The 24,731-nt window shown below is 36.7% G+C and overlaps 2 protein-coding genes across 4 annotated transcripts in view; both read left to right on the forward strand.

Annotated features, from left to right (window-relative positions):
- Positions 1-1,099: 1,099 nt before the first annotated feature.
- On the forward strand, positions 1,100-7,399 carry LOC128206174 (splicing factor 3B subunit 6-like). The gene is made up of 4 exons (XM_052908477.1): positions 1,100-1,146; positions 2,942-3,060; positions 4,198-4,336; positions 6,571-7,399. The coding sequence occupies exons 1-4, from the start codon at positions 1,123-1,125 to the stop codon at positions 6,676-6,678; spliced, it is 390 nt and encodes a 129-aa protein (XP_052764437.1). The 5' UTR covers positions 1,100-1,122; the 3' UTR covers positions 6,679-7,399.
- Positions 7,400-10,788: 3,389 nt separating this feature from the next.
- The window catches only part of LOC128206892 (peptidyl-prolyl cis-trans isomerase 1-like), a 39,334-nt gene continuing 25,391 nt past the window's right edge, over positions 10,789-24,731 (forward strand). For all 3 annotated transcript variants that reach the window (XM_052909605.1, XM_052909606.1, XM_052909607.1), the window contains exon 1: positions 10,789-10,922. In XM_052909605.1, the coding sequence (XP_052765565.1) occupies positions 10,920-10,922 (3 nt within the window). In that variant the 5' untranslated portion in view covers positions 10,789-10,919. The remainder of the gene's footprint in view (positions 10,923-24,731) is intronic.

Genomic DNA, 24,731 nt, shown 5'->3' on the forward strand with positions numbered 1-24,731 from the left:
TCTTAATTTGGACCAGCGTTGGAACGACAGATTTCTAAATTTATATGTAATATATAATAGCTAATGTACACAAAAACCATGCATATGCTTCCGTGGCGGGAGTGTATAATTTCAATCACGAGGGTAGTGGGTGAAGAAACTGTTTTGTACCATTTAGTGCAACGTCCAATAACTATAGCTAGTGTGTACAAGAAAAGGCATTGTTGTTTATATATATCGCACGTTACTTTTTGTTTTATTGTTCAGTTCCACCTATCTGTTACCGTTCCGATGTGGGAGTTATACATACAGTAGAAAATATATATTATATAATATATTGAAGAAAACAAGTACTAATGATATATATATATATAATGAGTTTCCGGTCCGTATAGAAAATCTTGACCATATAAAACGAATTGTTATGTTACTCATCCCTGCTACCGCCGGTGACCGAGATTAAACATTTTATTAAAAATAAATGAGTTATGAGTGGATTTCACGTTTGAAAAAGTGGATTTCACTTGTCAAAATGTGGATTTCACTTCGATTAAATTGCTCTAACTTCTTCATTTCTTGATATATTTCAATAAAATTTGAAATGTAAACCCTTCATTAGGCACTTTCCAAAATGTATACAAAAAATAAAAATTACTAATTAATAAAACTGAATTAAGAGTGGATTTCACTTCTCGAAAACTGGATTTCACCTCGATTTCCGATCTATTTTCGAAAAATTGCTCTAACTTCTTCATTTTTTGACCAATTTCAATAAAATTTGAAATATAAACCCTTTATGAGGCACTTTCTAATAAATATACAAAAACAGAAAATTATTTATTAAAATTAATGAGTTATGAGTGGATTTCACTTATCGGAATCTGGATTTCACCTCGATTTCCGATCTATTTTTGGAAAAAATTGAAAAATTGCTCTAACTTCTTTATTTTTTTACCAATTTCAATAAAATTTGAAATATAAACCCTTCATGAGGCACTTTCCAATATGTATACAAAAAAAAAAAATTATTAATTAAAATAACTGAGTTCTGAGTGGATTTCACGTTTTGAGTGGATTTCACGTGAAATCCACTGGATTCCTGTATCACCCCGCACCGGAACCAGTCTACAACAAGCTTTCAAGATGGCGATGGGAAGAAAAGGAAACGTAAACAAAACTTTTGTTAAATTATACTTTATACGGCCTGTTTTTGATAAATCATACGTTAATTAACATTAATGGAACGTAATTGTCTACAATACGCTTGTTAAAATATCTTTAAAGAAGGACAGATTAAGTAAATTGATTAACAAGAAGAAACGTTTAATCTAAATCATGTAGGCGCTTATTAAAATAAGTTGCCAGTATCATTCTTGAGATACAAGATACAAGACCGCTTCGTATAAAGTCGGGTATATGTTGACAAGAAAAATAAGCTCAAAGAGCTTATTTTTCCAATATGATATCCAATATTGTTTTTAAACAGTGAACTTAAAAAGTAATTAATTTGTTTTTCTATAGTTTCGAAAAGGTTTGAAAATTAGTAAATTTCTAGTGAGACAGTGTTTACTGAAAATGTTGTTAATTATGTTATCTGTTTTGTTTTTAATATATGCATATTGCAATCAATTATTAACAAATTTGAAGCTTTCTATTGCCATTAAAATAATAATACTCAACCAATCATATGGCTCCTTTATAACCATGTCCTTACTATAGTACACTCAACGAGTTAGACACACTTTCCTCGCTCACTCAGACGGATAAAGTCAATGATCCCGGACTTCCTCCGAGGGTAAAACTGTTGCCCTCGCTAAAATCCCTCGGAGTTCCTCCGAGTGGCTGGTTTACAGCCGAGTTTAATATGAACGATAGCGTTGAAAATCGTCCAATTTTATGACCCCTCGGCGGAACTCCATGTCCAATCAGATAAGCAAGAAATCACTCTTGTTCAGAAGTTTTTTTATGCTTATGTACATTATTAATCGTACAAGATTCTTACCAGCGTTAAATTTGTATATTCGTGTGTCCGAAAACGCCAGTTGAATATAGTCTTGACTTGTTGATATTAAACATTGAATTATTGATAAATTGTATTGTATCATAAAACAGCCAACATTTTACACGATTCTGAACCATGGCCTTTGACGTCATGCGCGTGATCAAAACATTATATAGAATATACTTTTTATTACTGGTGGTTAAAAATAGCTATGACGTTTTGGGGAATTTTTCCACAGAAAACGAGGCAAGAAGGCTTCAACCATGCGCTGTGAACTTTGAACGCGTGTTTGACCTCCTGATTTATCGAAAATTTGTAATAAGTAACCAAGCCTTTTTCGTGTGAAATGTGTTTATCAATGTATTCAGTCATTAGTAAAACACACGTTTATAAGATGCATGTGCAAATAGTGAAATACGACTGCATTCTTGTGGTAAGCTAACTTCATGTAAAACGGGCAGAGGAAAAAGAATAATAGCAATTTACTGAAGCCGTCATTATCGATGGAAATTTAAAAAAATAAATAACTTCAGCGTAGATTCTTATCAAGTGTCCTCAGAGTTTCGCGGAGGTTTCCCCTCCGAGGAACGCCGCGTTCGCCATTCTTCGGCTGACTGATCACCCTCCGAGGGCCTTAAATTCCAACTCCGAGGAACGCGGACAGACGATAAATTTGTTGCATTTGCCGCGATAGCGAAAATCCACGGAGGAAAACGGAATGTGGGTCTTACTCGTCGAGTGTGCTGTAATATCAAATTAAGATATTGTTGAGCCAGGTTTGTTTTGATTCAGCACATTGGAAATGAAATATGCTTCTATCATGGCAATTGTTTTAGATTTTTGACACTTTTTGTTTCTTCAAAGGAGGAATTTGGGTATGAAAATTGGGAAAAATATATACTTTTAAATGGTCCGAAATTCAGCTCAGAAATTAATAAATAAAATTCTCATTTATTTCAGGTTCGGCTTCCGCCAGAGGTGAACAGAATTCTGTACATCAGAAATCTCCCATACAAGATCACAGCCGAGGAAATGTATGATATATTTGGCAAGTATGGAGCCATTCGACAGATAAGAGTGTAAGTATTGTAGCTGCAATGTTTAGATCTCTAACAATACCAAATTTTACTTAAAAAAAAAGGCTAGGTTACTCAGGGGAATGCTGTTAGAAAAAATGGGCAAAAGCTCTCAATTCAATGTTTAATTTGCAGCGTGAAAAAATGAACTGAAGTCCATAATATGTTCTTTTTTAACCATATTTATGGAAGGATATTACTTGGTAATCAAGAAATTGTATATGAAATGCATTGCATTCAGTTACTTTGATGTTGAGATGCTTGAGTATTTTAAATGTAGGATTTCTTGAAAATATTTGGAACTTTTCAAATTAAAAAAGTAATACAATGTGTCAACCCATGTTAGACTAAAAGATTTGTCATGACATTAGAGACTTTTCAAAATGAAGAAGTAAAACTTAGTGTCTACGGCACATCTAGCCATGTAACACTAAAAGATGTCATTAGGGACTTCAAATTGAAGGAGTAATACTTTGGGTGTACCTATGTAACACTTAAAGATATTTTATTACTATTAAGTCAATTTCAGTTTAAAGTATTTGATTATTGATTATCAAGGTCTATATATAACAGGGCTTTTTCTGCCCATTTTGGGAAAAAGACCCTAGACATTTTGGGAAATTTTGCGTAGTGAAAATGCGGAAATTGGGAAATTTTACAGTGAAAAGAAAAAGCTGTCCAGTCTCCTGTGAATTGGGAAATGATTTAATATTAGTATATTTTCCCTATAAAGGACCCACAATGGCTGAAATATCAATCCTTGGGGTGTAAATATCTATTGCAATAAATCATGACAGATAATATTTCATATCTCTGAATGTGATGAAAATCAATGATTTCTGAGTTCAATTACCAAAAAAACTTCACATCACATAATTTATTAGGTTGTTGAAAATGAACCAGTACAGGTAAAAAGAATTTCTAAAAAAAAAAAAAAAGGGGGGTACTATAGAAAAAGTCCTGTATAATCAGTGTCCTTTATAGCTTGTAATACTCATGAATGGTCAAATATATAATACATGTAACATTTTAAAGAATAGCATTTATACTGTCCCTGTGTCTAAATATGTACATTATATAATGCTTCTGACTAGCATTATTCATTGATTGAAACTAAATTATGATTCTCTTTCTTTCCAGTGGGAACACTCCAGACTCAAAGGGTACAGCGTTTGTAGTGTATGAGGACATCTTTGATGCGAAGAATGCCTGTGATCATCTCTCTGGTTTCAATGTGTGTAATCGTTACCTGGTTGTTCTCTACTACCAGTCAAATAAGGTATGAATATTGTATTGGTAATTGTAACCAGTGGATATTTAAGATTATGATTATAAATGAAATGTTTAGATATTGCCATGATCCTTGAGGGTGACAGTGATCTCTGAGGGTGACAGTGCACCTTGCCATGATCCTTGAGGGTGACAGTGATCTCTGAGGGTGACAGTGCACCTTGCCATGATCCTTGAGGGTGACAGTGATCTCTGAGGGTGACAGTGCACCTTGCCATGATCCTTGAGGGTAACAGTGATCTCTGAGGGTGACAGTGCACCTTGCCATGATCCTTGAGACTGACAGTGCACCTTGTCACAATCCTTGAGGCTGACAGTGCACCTTGCCATGATCCTTGAGGCTGACAGTGCACCTTGTCATGATCCTTGAGGGCGACAGTGCACCTTGCCATGATCCTTGAGGGTAACAGTGATCTCTGAGGGTGACAGTGCACCTTGCCATGATCCTTGAGGGTGACAGTGATCTCTGAGGGTGACAGTGCACCTTGCCATGATCCTTGAGGGTGACAGTGATCTCTGAGGGTGACAGTGATCTCTGAGGGTGACAGTGCACCTTGCCATGATCCTTGAGAGTGACAGTGCTCTCTGAGGGTGACAGTGCACCTTGCCATGATCCTTGAGGGTGACAGTGATCTTTGAGGGTGACAGTGCACCTTGCCATGATCCTTGAGGGTGACAGTGCACCTTGTCATGATCCTTGAGGGTGACAGTGCACCTGGCCATGATCCATGAGGGTGACAGTGCACCTTGCCATGATCCTTCAGGGTGACATTGCACCTTGCCATGATCCTTGAGGGTGACAATGCACCTTGAGGGTGACAGTGCACCTTGCCATGATCCTTCAGGGTGCAGTCCACCTTGCCATGCATCTTGAGGGTGACATCGCACCTTGAGGGTGATATTGCACCTTACCATGATCCTTCAGGGTGCAGTGCACCTTGCCAAGATCCTTGAGGGTGACATTGCACCTTGTCATGAGTCTTCAGGGCGCAGTGCACCTTGCCATGATCCTTCAGGGTGACATTGCACCTTGTCATGATCATTGAGGGTAACAGTGCACCTTGCCATGATCCTTGAGGGTGACAGTGCACCTTGCCATGATCCTTGAGGGTGAAAGTGCACCTTGCCATGATCCTTGAGGGTGACAGTGCACCTTGCCATGATCATTGAGGGTGACAGTGCACCTTGCCATGATCCTTGAGGGTGACAGTGAACCTTGCCATGATCCTTAAAGAGGCTGTACACCAGATTGGCACCAAAAAAAGTTTTTTTTCTGTAACCAATCTCAGGACAATTATCTAACAGAATATGTTACGTTTTGATATCATAATTGTAAAAAAAAGTACCAAAATGTAAAAAAAAAAATTGTGTTGGAGACCGGGTTCGAACCCGTATCGCCAAAATTGCAGTCCAGCGTGGTGTCCACTGAGCTTCGAAGGCTTACTCTAGTTGGGTGACATAATTAAGCTATACACCTACCTCGGTAATATCACGTGATAACACCGACTAGCCAATCACACATAAGGAATGAATTCTACCTGGTAGATATACCCAGTAATCTTTTTTAATGGAAAAATATGAAATAACTGCTAAACTTAAATAAATTGTAAACTATGTGGTACTTCAGTTAGTAAGTTTCAATGCATTGTACACATTGATGCCAAGTTTATGTCAGTTTTCGACAATTTTCTTTTTTTTCCGCATTGGGCTGACAAGATTTATTTCATTACTTGTTTCTACTCTATTTATCAAACTGTATTTTATCATCGGTGCTATAATTTTATCATCGGTGCTTTATAGAAAAATAAAGAACATCAGAATGATTGTATGTTCATTAACAATGTTCTGTACAAAGCACACTATTTTAGAACTATATATGGGGAGGTGAAAGTTATAAGGTTATAAATGGCATTAGATAAAGAAGCCTATAGAACAGTTTCAACCATTGATTATTGTTTATGACAAGAACCAAGCTTGGAATGGCCAGTGCTTTGACAGTCTTTAGCATTTAATTCTATGAAGGCAAAAAGGTGCCAATGTTGGTCTCCAGGGTGAAAGCATAATAAGACTCTTTGGCTAAAACCCTATTTATTAATGCCAAGCACTAGTGTAACAATTCCACCTGTTTATCCATGAGTCTTATTTAGATGACTGTCAAACAAGTGGTCTAGAAGTGTCTTTACTTCCATCACCATTCAATCTTACATTCATTTTCTTTTTCAGGCGTTCAAGAAGCTAGACTCTGACAAGAAGAAGGAAGAGTTGGACAAGATGAAACAGAAGTATGGCCTGAGTACGCCGGATATTCACGCCTCCAAACCCAAGACGTAACTCGGCGGGCCGATCAAGAATCACATATAACTTTTGTAAATTGTAAAATAGGGTCAAGAACTTATCTTTTTATCAATATTTGTGTTAATTACTGACTCACTTACTGAGCTAAAAAGAAATGGGAGGCGGTGTATCAATGTTCTAATGTGTTGTATGCACATTGCTGTTGCTTGTATTAGTGATATCCAGATTCCTTCATTTTCCATCTGATGATCATGCCACTTGTAGTTTTAACCTTGATTGATCTTTATAGAGATTATGTCATTGCCATGTGGATTTTTGTCTTTAGAATGGTATAGTGAAAGCAGTTTTATTTTCATGAACACAATAATATTATGTGACTTGAAGTTAAATTCATCACACACAAAGGTAAACCTAATAAAAAGTATGTTTGCTTTTTATATTTTTTTAATAATTTATTCATACTCATGATTGTTTTCCTTATTTAAACATCAGGATTGAAAAGGTCTGCAAACTTTTGAACACTTAGAACGTGTTGTAAAACAATTATCCCTGAAGTGAATCTCTAATAAGAATGTTAAAAGGCTTAAACAACAAGATGTTTTCGCTGTGGACCGTCAATGTGTATCTTAAGAATCATAATGTTAATTGTTGTATGCCAAATTTCACAAATTCATATATTGATTCATGACTTTGTCTAATTTGTTATGTTATGACTTGTCATCATGTGTAAATAAACTCACTTCAAACATGTCAACAATGTTTTTAAGCATTTGCATTTGGAACACCTTGACCATTCTATCCATTCCATCTATAACAAGTTCAATTTTGCATCACTGGTTGCCGATCATCAACCAGGGATCATTTTATCTACTGGTGGACGTTTCATCAACTGGGGGTCGTTTCATCAACTGAGGTCGTTTCATCCCCTGGGGGTCGTTTCAGCAACTGGGGGTTGTTTTATCAACTGGGGGTCGTTTCATTAACTGGGGGCCATTTCATCAACTGGAGGTTATTTCATCAACTGGGGGTCGTTTCATCAACTGGGGGTCGTTTCATCAACTGGGGTCGTTTCATCCCCTTGGGGTCGTTTCATCAACTGGGGGTTGTTTTATCAACTGGGGGTCGTTTCATTAACTGGGGGCCGTTTCATCAACTGGAGGTTATTTCATCAACTGGGGGGTCGTTTCACCAACTGGGGGTTGTTTCATCAACTTGGGGTCGTTTCAGCAACTGGGGGTCGTTTCATCAACTGGGGGTTGTTTTATCAACTGGGGGTCGTTTCATTAACTGGGGGTCGTTTCATCAACTGGAGGTTATTTCATCAACTGGGGGTCGTTTCACCAACTGGGGGTTGTTTCATCAACTTGGGGTCGTTTCAGCAACTGGGGGTCGTTTCATCAACTGGGGGTTGTTTTATCAACTGGTGGTCGTTTCACCAACTGGGGGTTGTTTCACCAACTGGGGGTCGTTTCATTAACTGGGGGTTGTTTGACCAACTGGGGGTCGTTTCAGCAACTAGGGGTTTTTCATCAACTGGGGGTCGTTTCACCAACTGGGGGTTGTTTCATCAACTGGGGGTCGTTTCATCAACTGGGGGTTGTTTGACCAACTGGGGGTCGTTTCAGCAACTAGGGGTTTTTCATCAACTGGGGGTCGTTTCACCAACTGGGGGTCGTTTCATCAACTGGGGGTTGTTTGACCAACTGGGGGTCGTTTCAGCAACTAGGGGTTTTTCATCAACTGGGGGTCGTTTCACCAACTGGGGGTTGTTTCACCAACTGGGGGTCGTTTCATCAACTGGGGGTTGTTTGACCAACTGGGGGTCGTTTCAGCAACTAGGGGTTTTTCATCAACTGGGGGTCGTTTCACCAACTGGGGGTCGTTTCATCAACTGGGGGTTGTTTTATCAACTGGGGGTCGTTTCACCAACTGGGGGTTGTTTCAACAACTGGGGGTCGTTTCATCAACTGGGGGTTGTTTCACCAACTGGGGGTCGTTTCATCAACTGGGGGTCGTTTCATCAACTGGAGGTTATTTCATCAACTGGGGGTCGTTTCACCAACTGGGGGTTGTTTCATCAACTTGGGGTCGTTTCAGCAACTGGGGGTCGTTTCATCAACTGGGGGTTGTTTTATCAACTGGTGGTCGTTTCACCAACTGGGGGTTGTTTCACCAACTGGGGGTCGTTTCATCAACTGGGGGTTGTTTGACCAACTGGGGGTCGTTTCAGCAACTAGGGGTTTTTCATCAACTGGGGGTCGTTTCACCAACTGGGGGTTGTTTCATCAACTGGGGGTCGTTTCATCAACTGGGGGTTGTTTGACCAACTGGGGGTCGTTTCAGCAACTAGGGGTTTTTCATCAACTGGGGGTCGTTTCACCAACTGGGGGTCGTTTCATCAACCTGGGGTTTGTTTGACCAGCTGGGGGTCGTTTCAGCAACTAGGGGTTTTTCATCAACTGGGGGTCGTTTCACCAACTGGGGGTTGTTTCACCAACTGGGGGTCGTTTCATCAACTGGGGGTTGTTTGACCAACTGGGGGTCGTTTCAGCAACTAGGGGTTTTTCATCAACTGGGGGTCGTTTCATCAACTGGGGGTTGTTTTATCAACTGGGGGTCGTTTCACCAACTGGGGGTTGTTTCAACAACTGGGGGTCGTTTCATCAACTGGGGGTTGTTTCACCAACTGGGGGTCGTTTCATCAACTGGGGGTCGTTTCACCAACTGGGGGTCGTTTCATCAACTGGGGGTCGTTTCACCAACTGGGGGGTTGTTTCACCAACTGGGGGTCGTTTCATCAACTGGGGGTTGTTTCACCAACTGGGGGTCGTTTCATCAACTGGGGGTCGTTTCACCAACTGGAGGTTTTTTCATCAACTGAGGGTCGTTTTACCAACTAGGGGTCGTTTCATCAAATGGGGTCGTTTCATCGCCTGGGGGTCGTTTCATCAACTAGGGTTTGTTTTATCAACTGGGGATCGTTTCATTAACTGGGGTCGTTTCATCAACTGGAGGTTATTTCATCAACTGGGGGTCGTTTCATCAACTGGGGATCGTTTCATCAACTGGGGGTCGTTTCAGCAACTAGGGGTTGTTTCACCAACTGGAGGTCGTTTCAGTAACTGGGGCTCGTTTCACCAAATGGTGGTAGTTTCATTAACTGGGGGTCGTTTCACTATCTGGGGGTCGTTCAATCAACTGGGGGTTGTTTCACCAACTGGGGGTCGTTTCACCAACTGGAGGTCGTTTCAGTTACTGGGGGACGTTTCACCAACTGGGGGTCGTTTCACCAACTGGAGGGGTCGTTTCATCAATTGGCGGTTGTTTCATCGACATGGTGCTGTTCAATTAACTTGGGGGTCGTTTCATCAACTGGCGATTGATTTATTAATTTGGGGTTGTTTCATCAACTGGGTGTCGTTTCTTTAACTGGGGACTGTTATATTGTCATCAATATTTCTCAGGGCAGTTTGTTTCCAGGAGAGATTATCAATGGTAGTACTGTGAAAATCGTTCCGAGGATTGTTGATGAAAAGGTCCCTAGCCGCCGTAAGGATATAGATTGGCAGGAGTGAGTACACGAAGATCTACCTTATTTCGAGAGACTATATTATTATGTTACATAGTAAGACATTACTAACTATTAGGATAATATATTTGGACAAGGGTCGTTTAAGATTAGAACATGCAGTGTAATAAAGTTCACAAAAGGTCCGACGATATATGAGAAACTTTGGTCACACCATACTGTAGCTCACACATGATCTAATGGTACTTGTGGTAACGTTGCGATAAGTTTGTGTAAGCACAAGTTGGGAAATTCCAAGGTTTTCTAACAATATTGAGATTGGTATATCATGTCTATGTACATTTATCCACACTGTTCATAAACTCTTCTCTTTTTTTGAATTTCCAATCGCTCAAAATCACGCAGCTATAAGATCTCTTTCGTGTCAAATGAGCGCTTTCTCTGTCAAACTTTGACAGATTCAAAGAGACAGGTCAATATATTCTAGATAAAATATCACCATTCTTTGCTAAGACCACCGCCAGTCTGTAGAGGTATTAATAAGTAAAATACAAAATACAAAGGCACAAAGGTGCAAAATCGATTGTTCGCACAAACCACCCGGGTAAATATGTATAGTCGCACCGGCTCTCATATCTCCGTGGCTACACTAGACGCTACCGGGAGTCCTTCCAATATCGGATCTTAACTCGACTGTCAAAGTACATTTAAACCATTTAAAAAGTTGACAAACTGGATTTAGGCAGAAATGGTGAGTGTTGTTGTTTATTTCAATACTTTTATCAAAATAACACTTTTTTGACAATTTAACAAACATGTTAATTATTACGAAAATGCGGAGTTAATTGTATTTGTCATCGTATATATTCTTATTCGCATTTATATTGTTGGCTTGGGTTGCAATGTTATGGGGTAATCTTGGGGTTAGCCAAAGAGTTTAATCTGCAAATCTTTGTGTGTTTTCTTCACAATTGATTCCAGTTTGGATTATATTTATCGGTTTAATGTTTCATTTTGTAAAAGAATATGGCCATATCAGAAACTTTATACATGTACGTGTATTAATTACTAGTATGTCAATTCGTTTTACAACAAGGAATCATTCAGTTAATTGCCATTTCAAACACATGCCATTTTCGTGCAAATAACACATATATTCATATATTTATTTTTGGGAAATAGCGCTTTTTATGCCAGCCATGGAAAGTTGCAGCCATTTATAAATATAAGAGACGTCAAATCTATTCACTTTGGGGCAATTTGCATACCGGTTTTTTTAATTTATGTAAATTATACTTTAAGTTGATTATCCATTCGTTTTACAATTGCTAAATTTACAGACTACTTATCGAGCGCTTCGGCAAGACAGACTCATTTCCTCGTATTTGTATATGGAGTTACGACCTTATTGCACCGAGCCCTCGAAATACACAAGGAAGCTTTATGTTGTGCCTTTTCGTTCCTAGCATGTTCTGAAGAGGTTGCTGTTCCATTGCAGACAGTCATTCATTCATCATCAGTTTGACTTATAATAAACAAGATATCACAATGATATTAGCGAAATATCTGTGCCAACCTATGTATATCATACTACGGTGGCATTGTGTAGTCGCTGGTTTTATATGGATACATTCCAAAATACAGAACATGATCTTATATCCCCTGATACACCTGGGTAGACATTGAATGGAACATTCGATATAAAAAACACGAGGTCAATCTGTAATTGATACCTCTGATGTTTCAATTAATCATATTTATTAGAATGACTTTGGCTAGGAAGTCGAACTGTATATATGTGTCATTGTTTGGTAAAGTGGCGGCAAACTGCCAAAGAAATTAAAAACAAGACACTTTTACCGGTAAATAAATAAATTATTATAATATCTTTCAAAATGATATAACTGTTGTCAATATTTTTCTGTTGGTTTATTCAGTCGTCGACTGGGAAAATTAAACCAGACATTTTCTTAAATGTGTATGGAACATTTTCCTGACAAAAGATAATACAGAATGTCTTATACTCAATGCTATTTTCAGTATTATACATTATTATTCATATACAATTATTCCGGTGACCTATTTTGGTTGTAAATACGAAACAATAATTCCCATATAGCTCTCAGTGAATGCATTTAAATGTACGTAAACGTTTTCTATTGCGTTCATTAGCAACAACTTCCTGGGCGAATGAGAACTATTTGCCTTTAAACGCTTTTGACTGGCTTGCATGATACAAACATAGTTCCCGGAAGAGACATGTTGATTTCCCATTCAAATTCCGCTATTACGGTTTTAACTTTAAAAATGCTTTCCAAGATTATCTGGCCATACACACAATGGTGCCGCTAATGTGTGTGTCTTTTGATCAGCATATAGAATATACTAGTATTCAATATTCGACTACAGATCGATATCATTATTATGAAAGTGGGGATAACATAGTTAAAACAAGTTTAACAACTGAATTTCAAATACGAATTGAACTTCTATAATTGACCTTAAGGTTAAGCACTTGATTTCGAAATATTATAATTGTTTAAAAAAATCGCAATATTTTTATACGACCTGTTTTCACATTGCATTTTTAACTTAAAGTAACACTCTTATTCAAAATCAATATACGCGTATGAAAAAAAAATCACTTTTGACTGATAAACCTTTAACTACTTACTTAATAATGCATTTATGGAAAATATCTTTTACTGATAGCAAAGATTGTAACCGTGTATTTAATAGCAGAAAGCGCAGAATTATAAAATGATTGGTGAATGCTAAAAGATTGACTGTGGTCTACTATGGTCTCAAAAGGTAGAAATACCGTGTTTTATGTTCATTGCTTTCAAATTAAACTCAGTATCCTCCATAAGAACCATTGTGTTCGACATTTATTCATTTTTTTAAATATTAAAACAATATTATTAATTGTGGTAAATCTTATCTGGGAGTAAGAGTGCATATTTAAAGTTCAACATTGATTTTTTAGCATTTGCTTAAAACTGTCAACAACACTCAACTTATAAAGCAATGACTTATAAAAACTACAATTTTAATCGAATATTCCATCTGTCATTTTTATATCACCTCGTTGCATTGTATGACAATGCCGCAAGTACAGCTTTCATCTATTGTAATACATAAAATTAAGTATGCATTTGATACATTGTGAAAGGACTATTTATGGATTTGAAAAGATATGGACGGGGAATGATATAAATATTCATAAACCATGCTAGACTTCTTAATTGGATTTGTCAAGTCGGTTGGAATCTCTTGTTATGACAAGTTTTCATTGAAATGAACATTAAAGTTTCATTTGAGAAACGCCATCCATTTGACATGGTAAATTACAGTCATATTAGGAGGGCTGATTTATATTTACGTTCATGATAACGCGTTACCTGTTACGAGTCCATGGTATGAGATTGAATTTATATTAGCGAACGAGCATTTCAGACCCAATGAACTCCTCTTTTATCCTGGCCAAAATCTCGTGAAACGTATTAAAGCTGCGCTCTCACAGATTTACCGTTTTGACAACTTTTTTACTTTGAATGAGTAAATTTTTGCCTTAATATGTGCTAACCAGTGATATAAGACTGCTGACAAAAAATCAGATCGCAGATTTTCATATTTCTGTTCGGAAATTAATGTTTTATGGCTAAAAGCGTCTTTGTCAGCAGTCTTATATCACTGGTGTCCATGCATTTTCGCAAAAATTGGCTCGCCCAAAGACAAAACAATAAACAAGTTGTTAAAACGTTTAATCTTTGAGAGTGCAGTTTAAAGTTCTTTAAAACAAGATTAAGCTAAGCTCATTTTTTTTCTTCTTTTTTAAATAATTTACATTATATTTACTTCTTAAAGAGCTTATTTTGTCGTTAAAATTATTTGATTAAGATTACATTTTTTTTCTCAAATTTATGAACATGGTTTGATACTGACTAAACAAGGATTGAGAGTGGTCGTTGTAAAATGAAGTGTTTTAGAAATACTTTGTAAACAAGTCTAACAAATATTAGACAAGTTCACATGCACATGCTTTATTAGCTAAGGAAGTTCAGTGCATACGTTATATATGACCATTTGGGACGTGTTTTGTAACCGCAATAAGTTTCTTCATTAAAGTTACGAAGCCAGAAGTAATGTTTTATACGCATAAAGGGAATACATAACAATACCTACTGGATACTACACGCATCCCTAATTAACTGATTATTTTAATCTTTTTCTTTAACATTTCTAAAGAAAGTAAAACTATTTTACCCACATCAGTTTACGTTCGTATGCTGGTGAAAATTTTGTTACATCTTCACTCAGTGTTGAGGCATATACAGTTGACCCCCGTTAGCTCGAACTCTCAGCGACTGGGAAAATACTTCGAGCCTCGGGGAATTCGAGCCAAGCCGGAATGCTTACATTCATCGAAAAAAGATCGGCGTTATACTTCTTATTCAAGCCAACGATGAAATCGAGCCAAGCGAGTTCGAGCCAAGCTAGTTCGAGCCAACGGAATTCGATTGTATATTCAATGTAGTATGTATGGCCAATTAGTTACCACCTGTTTTGCCATCCCATTGACTAGTCAGACTTTTCTCTTGGTATTTATACATGCAAATATATATGTACGTATAACATACGCGACATTAACGTTGATATACCTATACTATATTACGTAGAAAAATGAAAGACCCACAACACAAGTAGTGAGGTTATCTCTCAACTGACACGGGTTTTAACCAAGACCTTGTTTGAAGGTAACCACTGTGGATTCGATTAAGTTATCCAGCATGTTCAGCCCGTTTTTGAAATCACAAACCAGCCAGCTTCCAAACCTATAAAGATTGAAAGTAGCCGATGTCCTGAGATGATAAACCATGCGTTGATTCACTGTCATGTGTTCATTAAAAGAAAGAGGCATGTGACAATGAGTAGGCACTTCCGAATCGATGTAATCGGCCCTGTAGTACATGGCGTTACTTTAACTCTTTTATTTTTTGGCGTAAAGACCTTCCATGACTTCCTACCATATAACAATTGTATGTTAATCAGTTGGTAAATATTTGTATTTCTAAGGACATATTTATATATCGAAGTATGCATAAGCTAATTTATTATAATACGATAGCAAATCAGAACGGTAGCATATTTAGATAACAGTTTCATTCCATATTGATCGAATACTTGCTCCCCTCTAAATACCATCTGCACCGCAATGTGTCAGTTTATTTACACTCCACTTTGTTTCTCCCAGTGAACGGGTGGAATTTCTGAGACTATCATTTTATATTTGAGTGGAAAGTTTTGAAAATCTTTTAAGTTCAGCTTGGTAGGAGATATGATTGTTCCATTTTCGTCAGATATGAGATGTTTTCAATACATTTTATAATATACACACGCGTTTAAGTCAATTGAAATGTTTGGGCTTTTTTGCGATACCAACTTGTAAATAGTTTCAAAACCCGAATATATACACACACATATATATATGAGTTCATGAGATACTTTTAGTGAAGGTTACATTAGGAGGCATATTTCTCTATTGGTATGTCGTATTAAAGAACGTTCTACAGTTTGGCATGTTGTTGTTTTCCTATTCAAAAATAACGTAATTGGTCCATTCAACGTTTCTTATTGTTCTGCTAGCTGGTAACGAAATTTGCCGACAGTTGTATCTGCTGCCACATGTAATCCTTAAAATTTCAAAAAAAGGTAAACTACACTTTTTATCTGGGGTATAGCTTCAGTAAATCTTTGGATAGTTCATGTTTGTTTCGTATTTGGTGTTGGCATTTTTGTGTGGGCCAGTGACAATCGAGGATTGTTCATGATTTCTGTTCATTAATTTTACATAGATCGATTCTGGCCAATACACCAAAAAACACCAACAAAGTCGGACTCATAGGTAGCTCCGCCCTATCTTCTCTAGAATGCCAAAATTGAACTCTGACATATATTTAGAGTTATGACCTTTATACTCTTTAAATGTCTCGTGTTATCCTTTTATTAGTGACCCTGTAGTCTTATTAGACTGGTAGTACGTTGTTCGTAGATTGACAATGATTTTATCATGTTGGACAATACCACTTACCGACAAAAGCGCTCCCACTCTACAAATTTACCATTCTACCACGCTACGACTTTATCACACTTCCACTATTTCATGCAACCTCTCTACCAATCTAGAATGCTACCACTCTACCACGTCACCAATACCACTCTACCACGCTGTCAAGCTACCACACTACCAAGCTACCATTCTACCAAGCTACCACGCTACCATTCTACCACACTACCACTCTACCACGCTACCATTCTACCAAGCTACCACTCTACCAAGCTACCACTCTACCACGCTACCATTCTACCAAGCTACCACGCTACCATTCTACCAAGCTACCAATCTACCACGCTATCATTTTACCAAGCTACCACTCTACCACGCTACCATTCTACCAAGCTACCACTCTATCACGCTACCACTCTATCACGCTACCATTCTACCAAGCTATCACGCTACCACTCTACCAATCTACCAGTCCGTCTCCTTCAAAAGCCCCACTTCTAATGCCGTTGACCAGTCCGTATTCATCACATTGATCGCTATTTCCAGCCATTTTGAGGATCAGTTTCATAACGCCCATGTTTAACATGCCTGACAAGTACAATAGTTAAAATCAATCAATGTGTTCAGAATACTTATTGAGCTTCCCATTCAGAAAACAAATTCTTAAGTTTGTACGCATTTGTTATATGGTTATTGGGTTTCAATATATATTGTAAGCAAGCCCCCATTTTGTATTGTCACAGAGATGCAGATTAATGAATAAATAATCAGGTTAAATGGAATTGGTTTTCTCGATTCATTACGCCTTTTCGAACGCTTCAACAATTTGACCCAGTCTCTATGCAAACTAGGCGCTGCCAAAAATACACTGCTATATGTATGTATTGAAATGTACGATTAATTTCGTTCAAATAAGTCATAAGCTGAAGTAAGCCATGTTCTGGACCAGTCTAACAAGCATAACAATATTTTGTTTATTTTTGCGTCACTATACGAACAGAGAGTTAAGTTTAATCTATTCCTTTAGCAATAGTTCTCATACAACCACATTACTAGTTAAGGAAAACAGTTAAAACTCATCGGCTCGATATCGGTTGGCTCGATATTATTGTTGGCTCGAACTGGATTAAATGGACCGATTTTGTTTTACTATATGTTCATATAAAACTCGATCGGATGGCTCGATTTCTCGAAGGCCGAATTTTCTCCTAGCTCGATGTCTTTTTTGCGGTCCTCGTAAGAATTCACACATTGTTTTGTTTGCTTGGCTCGATGTCATTTTCGTGACCCCAGATAAGAATTTCACCTTAATTTGAATTCACGAGGCTCGGAAGTATTTTGGCCGGTCCATAGAATATCGAGCCAATGGGTTTCGACTGTAGTTATTGTTGAAATTTGGTCTTTAAACCATAAAGTCTGCAGGCTGGGCGCAGTGAGGCTTTCTAAGCGGTAAATAAAACTCCGACCGGCGACCCCATTGGCGGAGATGTGAGCGTCAACACTAAGTACGTATTGCAATTGAAAATATCATACTAAGCTTTTCCTCCGTCATGACTGCATTTTATTGAAAAGCCCATTTATCATCAGAATAATTAATATAAAAATTGGCAGAATGATATCAGCGGAATATCTGTACCAACCTATCATGTATCATGGTTCAATAGCATTGTGTTATCCAAGATTTTATATGGATACATTTCAAAATACGTAATAGATACAGTACGAGTTTTTTTTGTGTGTGTTCGTTCTAGCGGAACGGTTTCTGACGTCTGTAAGTGGACACCTTTGAAAAATAAAAATATACTTTTTCCGAAATAGATTATCATTATTATGGCCTTTCTAAATACAGTGTATCGGCTAGTGTGATTACTCGAAATTCTCGTGCACGGTCCGCTTAGAGCCGTAAGAAGACACGTTTTCAATAGCTCTGATGGGGGGGGGGGGGTATAGTCGTATAAATTACATTATAGCTTCTGATACACACGACTAGCAGCTAAATGAAATTGATACTCCTGATTTTATATTTCAATAATCATATAAGTGATTGAATGATTTTGGATGACAAAATAATTAAACTATTGATTGGGCACCAGCTACGTTGGAGAAGATAAACTTTATTTTGAAATGATCACTTTTTTCAAATCACTTCAAAATAAAATTCAATCAATAACCATTTTAGAAAGTTCTCCGTTCGTTCAATCAATCAAAACCCGTAAACATTCTGGTGAGATTGCTGATAACAGTATTTGACATTATTATTTAATTTTATAGAACGTTTTCTTGTGTCTTCTAGGTTATTTGAAACAACAATGCTTTGATAGCACGTTATTGACAAAGGCACACGAAGTAATGTGCATTAAAATAATATTACGACAACTTATATTATTTATGTTAACACAACATTTTATATTTAAATTTCTATTCCTTCTATTTGTTTTAGGACAAAAACTGAGACTTTTCAGAGTTTCTGGTTAGTTCGAAACAAGGAAATAAACATTTAAAATGAAAATAATTATTTGGAGGCAAAACACAGGCTGAAAGCACAATCCCGTTTAATAGGGATAAAACGATGAACGAGTTTTGCCGAAAGTCGATCGGTTACGATTGAAATCACCAAAAATCGATCGTTAACGATCGAGGTCGCCGAAAATCGATCTTTAACGATTGAAATCGCTGAAAATCGATCGTTTACAAATGAAGCCGTGGAAATCGATCGTTTACGATTGAAGTCGCCGGAAATCGATAACATGATCTTAGAATTGAGTATCGTTATATATGGCAAAACAATACAAATAATTATTTTATGAAAACTTTTTTCACGCTAGTTTCTTTAAGATTAGCATTTAAAAAATACCGCCAAAACAATACAGCATGTTATTCTTAATCATACCACATTCAACATTTTTTTATGAAATTTAAGTTTGATTACACAAACAAAAATATGATCGAAATGGCTTGGCTTAAACTCGTGATTCACTGACAGTTCCAAGATCCCATCATTTATCGGTGAACTTGCTTTGATGCATCTGTTTGTGGTGTTAGTATTTGTGTCTTTAGTTCATTGTCTTTGGCCTCTTATCAGGGTTGACTGTACTGGGCTTGTCCCGGTAGTTTTCACTGTATTATTCACGGATTATTATCGATACTCGGTCATCATTTTCAATCCCTTATGTTTGTTAATCATGAACTATAATAACGATCAATTTTGCAATCTAATATCAAGTCGATTCTATTGCGTTCTCAAGCAAGAACTCTCTGAGCGATTGAGAACTATTTGTTTTCAAACGCTTTTGATCGGCTAGAATAATAGAAACATAATTCCCGGAAAAGACATGTTGATTTTCTATACAAAATCCGCCATTATGGTTTTATCGCTGTAAAGGCTTTTCAATGTTATATCCGACAATGCAGTCGGTATGAAAATGTATTTTGATCGGTATTGAATATATTCAATCTTCTATTATGATCGATGTTATACGTATATAAGAGGGGTTAACTTAGTTAAAACAGCTCTAACAACCTTGGTTGTATAATTAAATCCTTTGGGCATAGCAATTCTACAACTGTCTAGATCATCAGCAATAGAAGTGATTCACTTCGTTTTTTGTACTCAAGTTTATTTTGTGAGTAAACATTGCATTTTTTTTTATTTTGTAACACTTCATGTTTTTTCATGGCATATTTGTTTTATCTTTTTTCGGTTAAAACTGTCTTTATTGTATATAAGACATATTTTCAGGCCAACCTTTCAATGAAGCTGAATAAGCCTTTAACACTTTAACTGCAATTTAATAAAATCTTCTTTTATATCGACTATTTTCATTGTATTGTAATGCCGAAAGCACAGCTTGCTAGCATTTCGTACCCTTTTGAAAGGCGTATTTATGGATTTGAAAAGATATTCACGGGGAATGATCTAACTATTCATAAAACCATGTGAGACTTCTTACTTGGATTTGTAAAGCCGGTTGGAATCTCTCGAGGGAACAATTTTTCATTGAAGTGAACATTAAGATTTATTTGAGTAACGCCGACAATTTGACATGGTAAATTAGCGACGTATTAGCAGGGCGGACTCGTGTTTACATTCATAAACGTGTTACCTATTAGGTGTTCGTGTATTATATTCTTTTATTTAACTGCATGACGTATTGAATTACCGCTCACAAGCATTCTAGACAGTTTTAAATTTGGAATACAGTCAAAACCCGTTGTCTCGAACTCGCTTGGCTCGAATTTCTCGTTGGCTCGAACTAGATGTAAAGGACCGATTTCTTTATACTGAAGGTAAACGTTCCCGCTTGGCTCGAATTTTCTTAGGCTCGAGGTATTTTCGCCGGTCCCTGGGAGTTCGAGCCAACGGGGTTCGACTCTATATAAGTTGTTGTCTGAAACTGATAATTGGCATTCGCATATACTACAATCTGTTTACATGTGTTTTTTTGTACTCGTTGTTAAAGGTCCAAAATATCTAACCGATTGATTCCCCTACCCCACCCCGCCTTATGCCTTAATTCCAGATAAGACTGGTACTATATTTGTTCTACAATAGGCTTCTAGTCATTCGGAACTCCTCGGCCATTTTTTCAAAAACAACCTCGGATGTATATGGACGGTTTACATACTTACTTACTATATAAAGTGGTACGTTTAAGTCCGCTGCAAATAGATCGCGTAGTAATCTTATTTAGTAGTTAAAATTTATGACTTAACTCTTGGGAATCGTAATTATGTTTGCAATAATACGCTTCACTGGCAATCAATTTAAACTGAGAGCAATGAATACAACTCTTAAACACTACATTTAATTAATGCTTTTATTAAAAAAAATACGGACTACTTCAACAGATGTACCGGCATACATCCGAGGTTGTTTTTGAAAAAATGGCCGAGGAGCTCCGAATGGCTTCTAGTATCCCATCCTCGGCACCCCAGTATGTCATAACCTGTCATATAGGTTATGATACGGTGGGGTACCGAGGATACTAGTATCTGTGCGGGAATAAAAGGACCCCATATCTGCGAAATATAGTTGTTATAATAATAATAATAATAATAATAATAATAATAATAATAATAATAATAATAATAATAACGTCTTTATTTTAAGAAGGTAACACATTTTGACATAATTACAGTGTATATAAAACTATAAAACATCACATTTTCAATATGGTCTTCTAAAACAAAACATAATGACATCTTTACACATGTATACATTCTATTATTCAAATATCATCAACAACGATAAACAACAAGTCGTATAGAGCATTAATGCATAACTAAACATGTTTATTATGATAAACACATGCATGACTCCTACAAATAACTAAAAAAGTTCAATGATGACTCGCCTACAACCGTTGGGGGTAAAATTCCTCATTTTGTTTAAGTAAAAAACACTTACACTGTTTATTGTTGGGGGTCAAAGTTTTTTACGGATTTAAAATCGATCGCAAAGCTTCTTGGTTTGATATTCCTTCATTTAAATACTCTTCACTGACTTCACCAAACCATTGTCAAATCTCTCCTCCGAGACACTAAAATGATAACCAGTCGGTATTTTTTTGTTCTTATAAGGAAATATTCTCAAAGAATACATACGCTTAAAGATTATAAACTGGCATCAAAATCAGAACAGTAGTATATTTACATACCATTTATCACTCCATATTGATACAATATTTGCTCCCTTCTGAAACCCACCTTTATGGCAATGTGTCAGTGTATTTACATTCCACTCAGAAATTCCTAGCCAACCGGGAGTTCATTAAGACATTAATCGACATTTGAGTGGAAATTGTCGAAAACAGCATGTTGCATCTTTGTAGGAGAGACAGTTGTTTTTAATTTAGGATTCGATTAATCGAATGATTACAATAGATAAAAAACTCTTTGATTTTGAAATAAGTTATACTCGTGCTTAGACGTTAGACTGGCTAGCACCACTCTTAAGTAAACGTAAATATGGGGGGGGGGGTATTGCTATATCCACTCAAAATATCCTTCCGAAATTTTAATAAAGCATGATATTTACGTCTTAATGGCATTCGATTCCCGGGCGTGACTTTCATTGCATTGCAGAATAGTTACCGGGCGTGACTTTCATTGCATTGCAGAATACTAGTAGTTACCCGGCGTGACTTACAATTGCATTCAGGGGTAGTTTCATTACGAAAATCTTTTATAAGTCCGACTATTCTGTATCTTTGAATCAATGTATACGGAATGCATTATGATCTTCCCATTCAGAAAACAATCGTTAATTATGCTAACGTCTGTAATATGGTTATTGTGTTTCAACAGTATTATATTGTCACCATTTTTGATTTGTCACTGTGATTCAGATTTTGAATAATCATGTCTTATCTGGATTGATATCAGGGGCGTAGCTTCCTATAGGCCGTGTAGGCCGCGGCCTACACAATTTTCAGAAAAAAACAACGAAAAAATAAAAATGTCAAATCTGCAATAAAAACTTGATTAATATATCGGAAACCAGGTATTTCAAATATATCGTTTTCCTTTTCACTAAAATACATATTCATACGACATTAATGATATGTATATTATTTGTCGAAATTTGTATACCAGGAGTCTGCGCTTTGACGCCGTTCATTACATAAAACATTTATTTAAGGTAAAACTTATTGATATCGTTACTCGCATTAATGTTTTAACAACAAAGAATTATACGCTAAAACGCATCCACGATCATCTAACTAAAACGAAATCCCGGGGATGCATGCTCTCGTACCCCCCTCCCCAGAAAGTGGCCTACACATATATTTTCGTCAAACTACGCCCCTGGATATGGAATCGTTTTCATCTTTGCATGAAGTCTCGTTTCCAATCCGGATATCATTGTTTTATCTCAAACTATGTTTGTAAACACGTCTCTTCCTCAGTTTAGCCTAGTCACTATTCCTATAATACTGGCAAACGTGTATATAAATTATAAGATAAATTATGTCCGAAGTGCAACATCTATAGAATCAGGAAGCATACTTATTGGACCAATTTATTATTCTTCATTTCAAAACGTCCGTCCATCTTTAACTCTTTAATCAATCATTGATGAACTTCAGTCAAGAAGCAATGGTCAACTTCATTCATTAAGCAATGGTCAACTTCATTCATTAAGCAATGGTCAACTTCAGTCAATAAGCAATGGTCAACTTCATTCATTAAGCAATGGTCAACTTCATTCATTAAGCAATGGTCAACTTCATTCATTAAGCAATGGTCAACTTAATTCATTAAGCAATGGTCATCTTCATTCATTAAGCAATGGTCAACTTCAGTCAATAAGCAATGGTCATCTTCATTCATTAAGCAATGGTCAACTTCATTCATTAAGCAATGGTCAACTTCATTCATTAAGCAATGGTCAACTTCAGTCAATAAGCAATGGTCAACTTCATTCATTAAGCATGGTCAACTTCATTCATTAAGCAATGGTCAACTTCATTCATTAAGCATGGTCAACTTCATTCATTAAGCAATGGTCAACTTCATTCATTAAGCAATGGTCAACTTTATTCATTAAGCAATGGTCAACTTCAGTCAATAAGCAATGGTCAACTTCATTCATTAAGCAATGGTCAACTTCAGTCAATAAGCAATGGTCAACTTCAGTCAATAAGCAATGGTCAACTTCAGTCAATAAGCAATGGTCAACTTCATTCATTAAGCAATGGTCAACTTCATTCAATAAGCAATGGTCAACTTCATTCATTAAGCAATGGTCAACTTCATTCATTAAGCAATGGTCAACATTATCTTATAAGCAATGGTCAACTTCAGTCAATAAGCAATGGTCAACTTCATTCATTAAGCAATGGTCAACTTCAGTCAATAAGCAATGGTCAACTTCAGTCAACAAGCAATGGTCAACTTCATTCATTAAGCAATGGTCAACTTCATTCAATAAGCAATGGTCAACTTCATTCATTAAGCAATGGTCAACATTATCTTATAAGCAATGGTCAACTTCAGTCAATAAGCAATGGTCAACTTCATTCAATAAGCAATGGTCAACTTCATTCATTAAGCAATAGTCAACTTCATTCATTAAGCAATGGTCAACATTATCTTATAAGCAACGATCAAATTCATTTAATACGCAAGGATCAAATTAAATCAATAAACAATGATCAATGCAAGCCTTTATATCTTAAAAACTTCTTACAAGTTTTAGTTTGAGTATCGATCACTTTAGAACTCGGCCTTGGGTTAACCGAGCCACTTCTTTGTAGACGTTCTTTATTGGTATTTGATTGTACCTTATTTTTGTCACTTAATAGGCTTTAAGCAGTTGAACAAAGTATATATGTCGTCTCTTGCTGGCTTAATTGGTTCAAAATGTATTCAATTCACAGCTGCTTTTAAGATTTAGCCTATAAACCGACTTTACAAGGCATAAACCATTTTGTCATTATAGTCACTAAATGCATTTGTCATAAATAATACTGGTACATGTAGTCTTGAATT

The sequence above is a fragment of the Mya arenaria genome, chromosome 10, assembly GCF_026914265.1.
Source record: "Mya arenaria isolate MELC-2E11 chromosome 10, ASM2691426v1".
Classification (NCBI taxonomy): Eukaryota; Metazoa; Mollusca; class Bivalvia; order Myida; family Myidae; genus Mya; species Mya arenaria.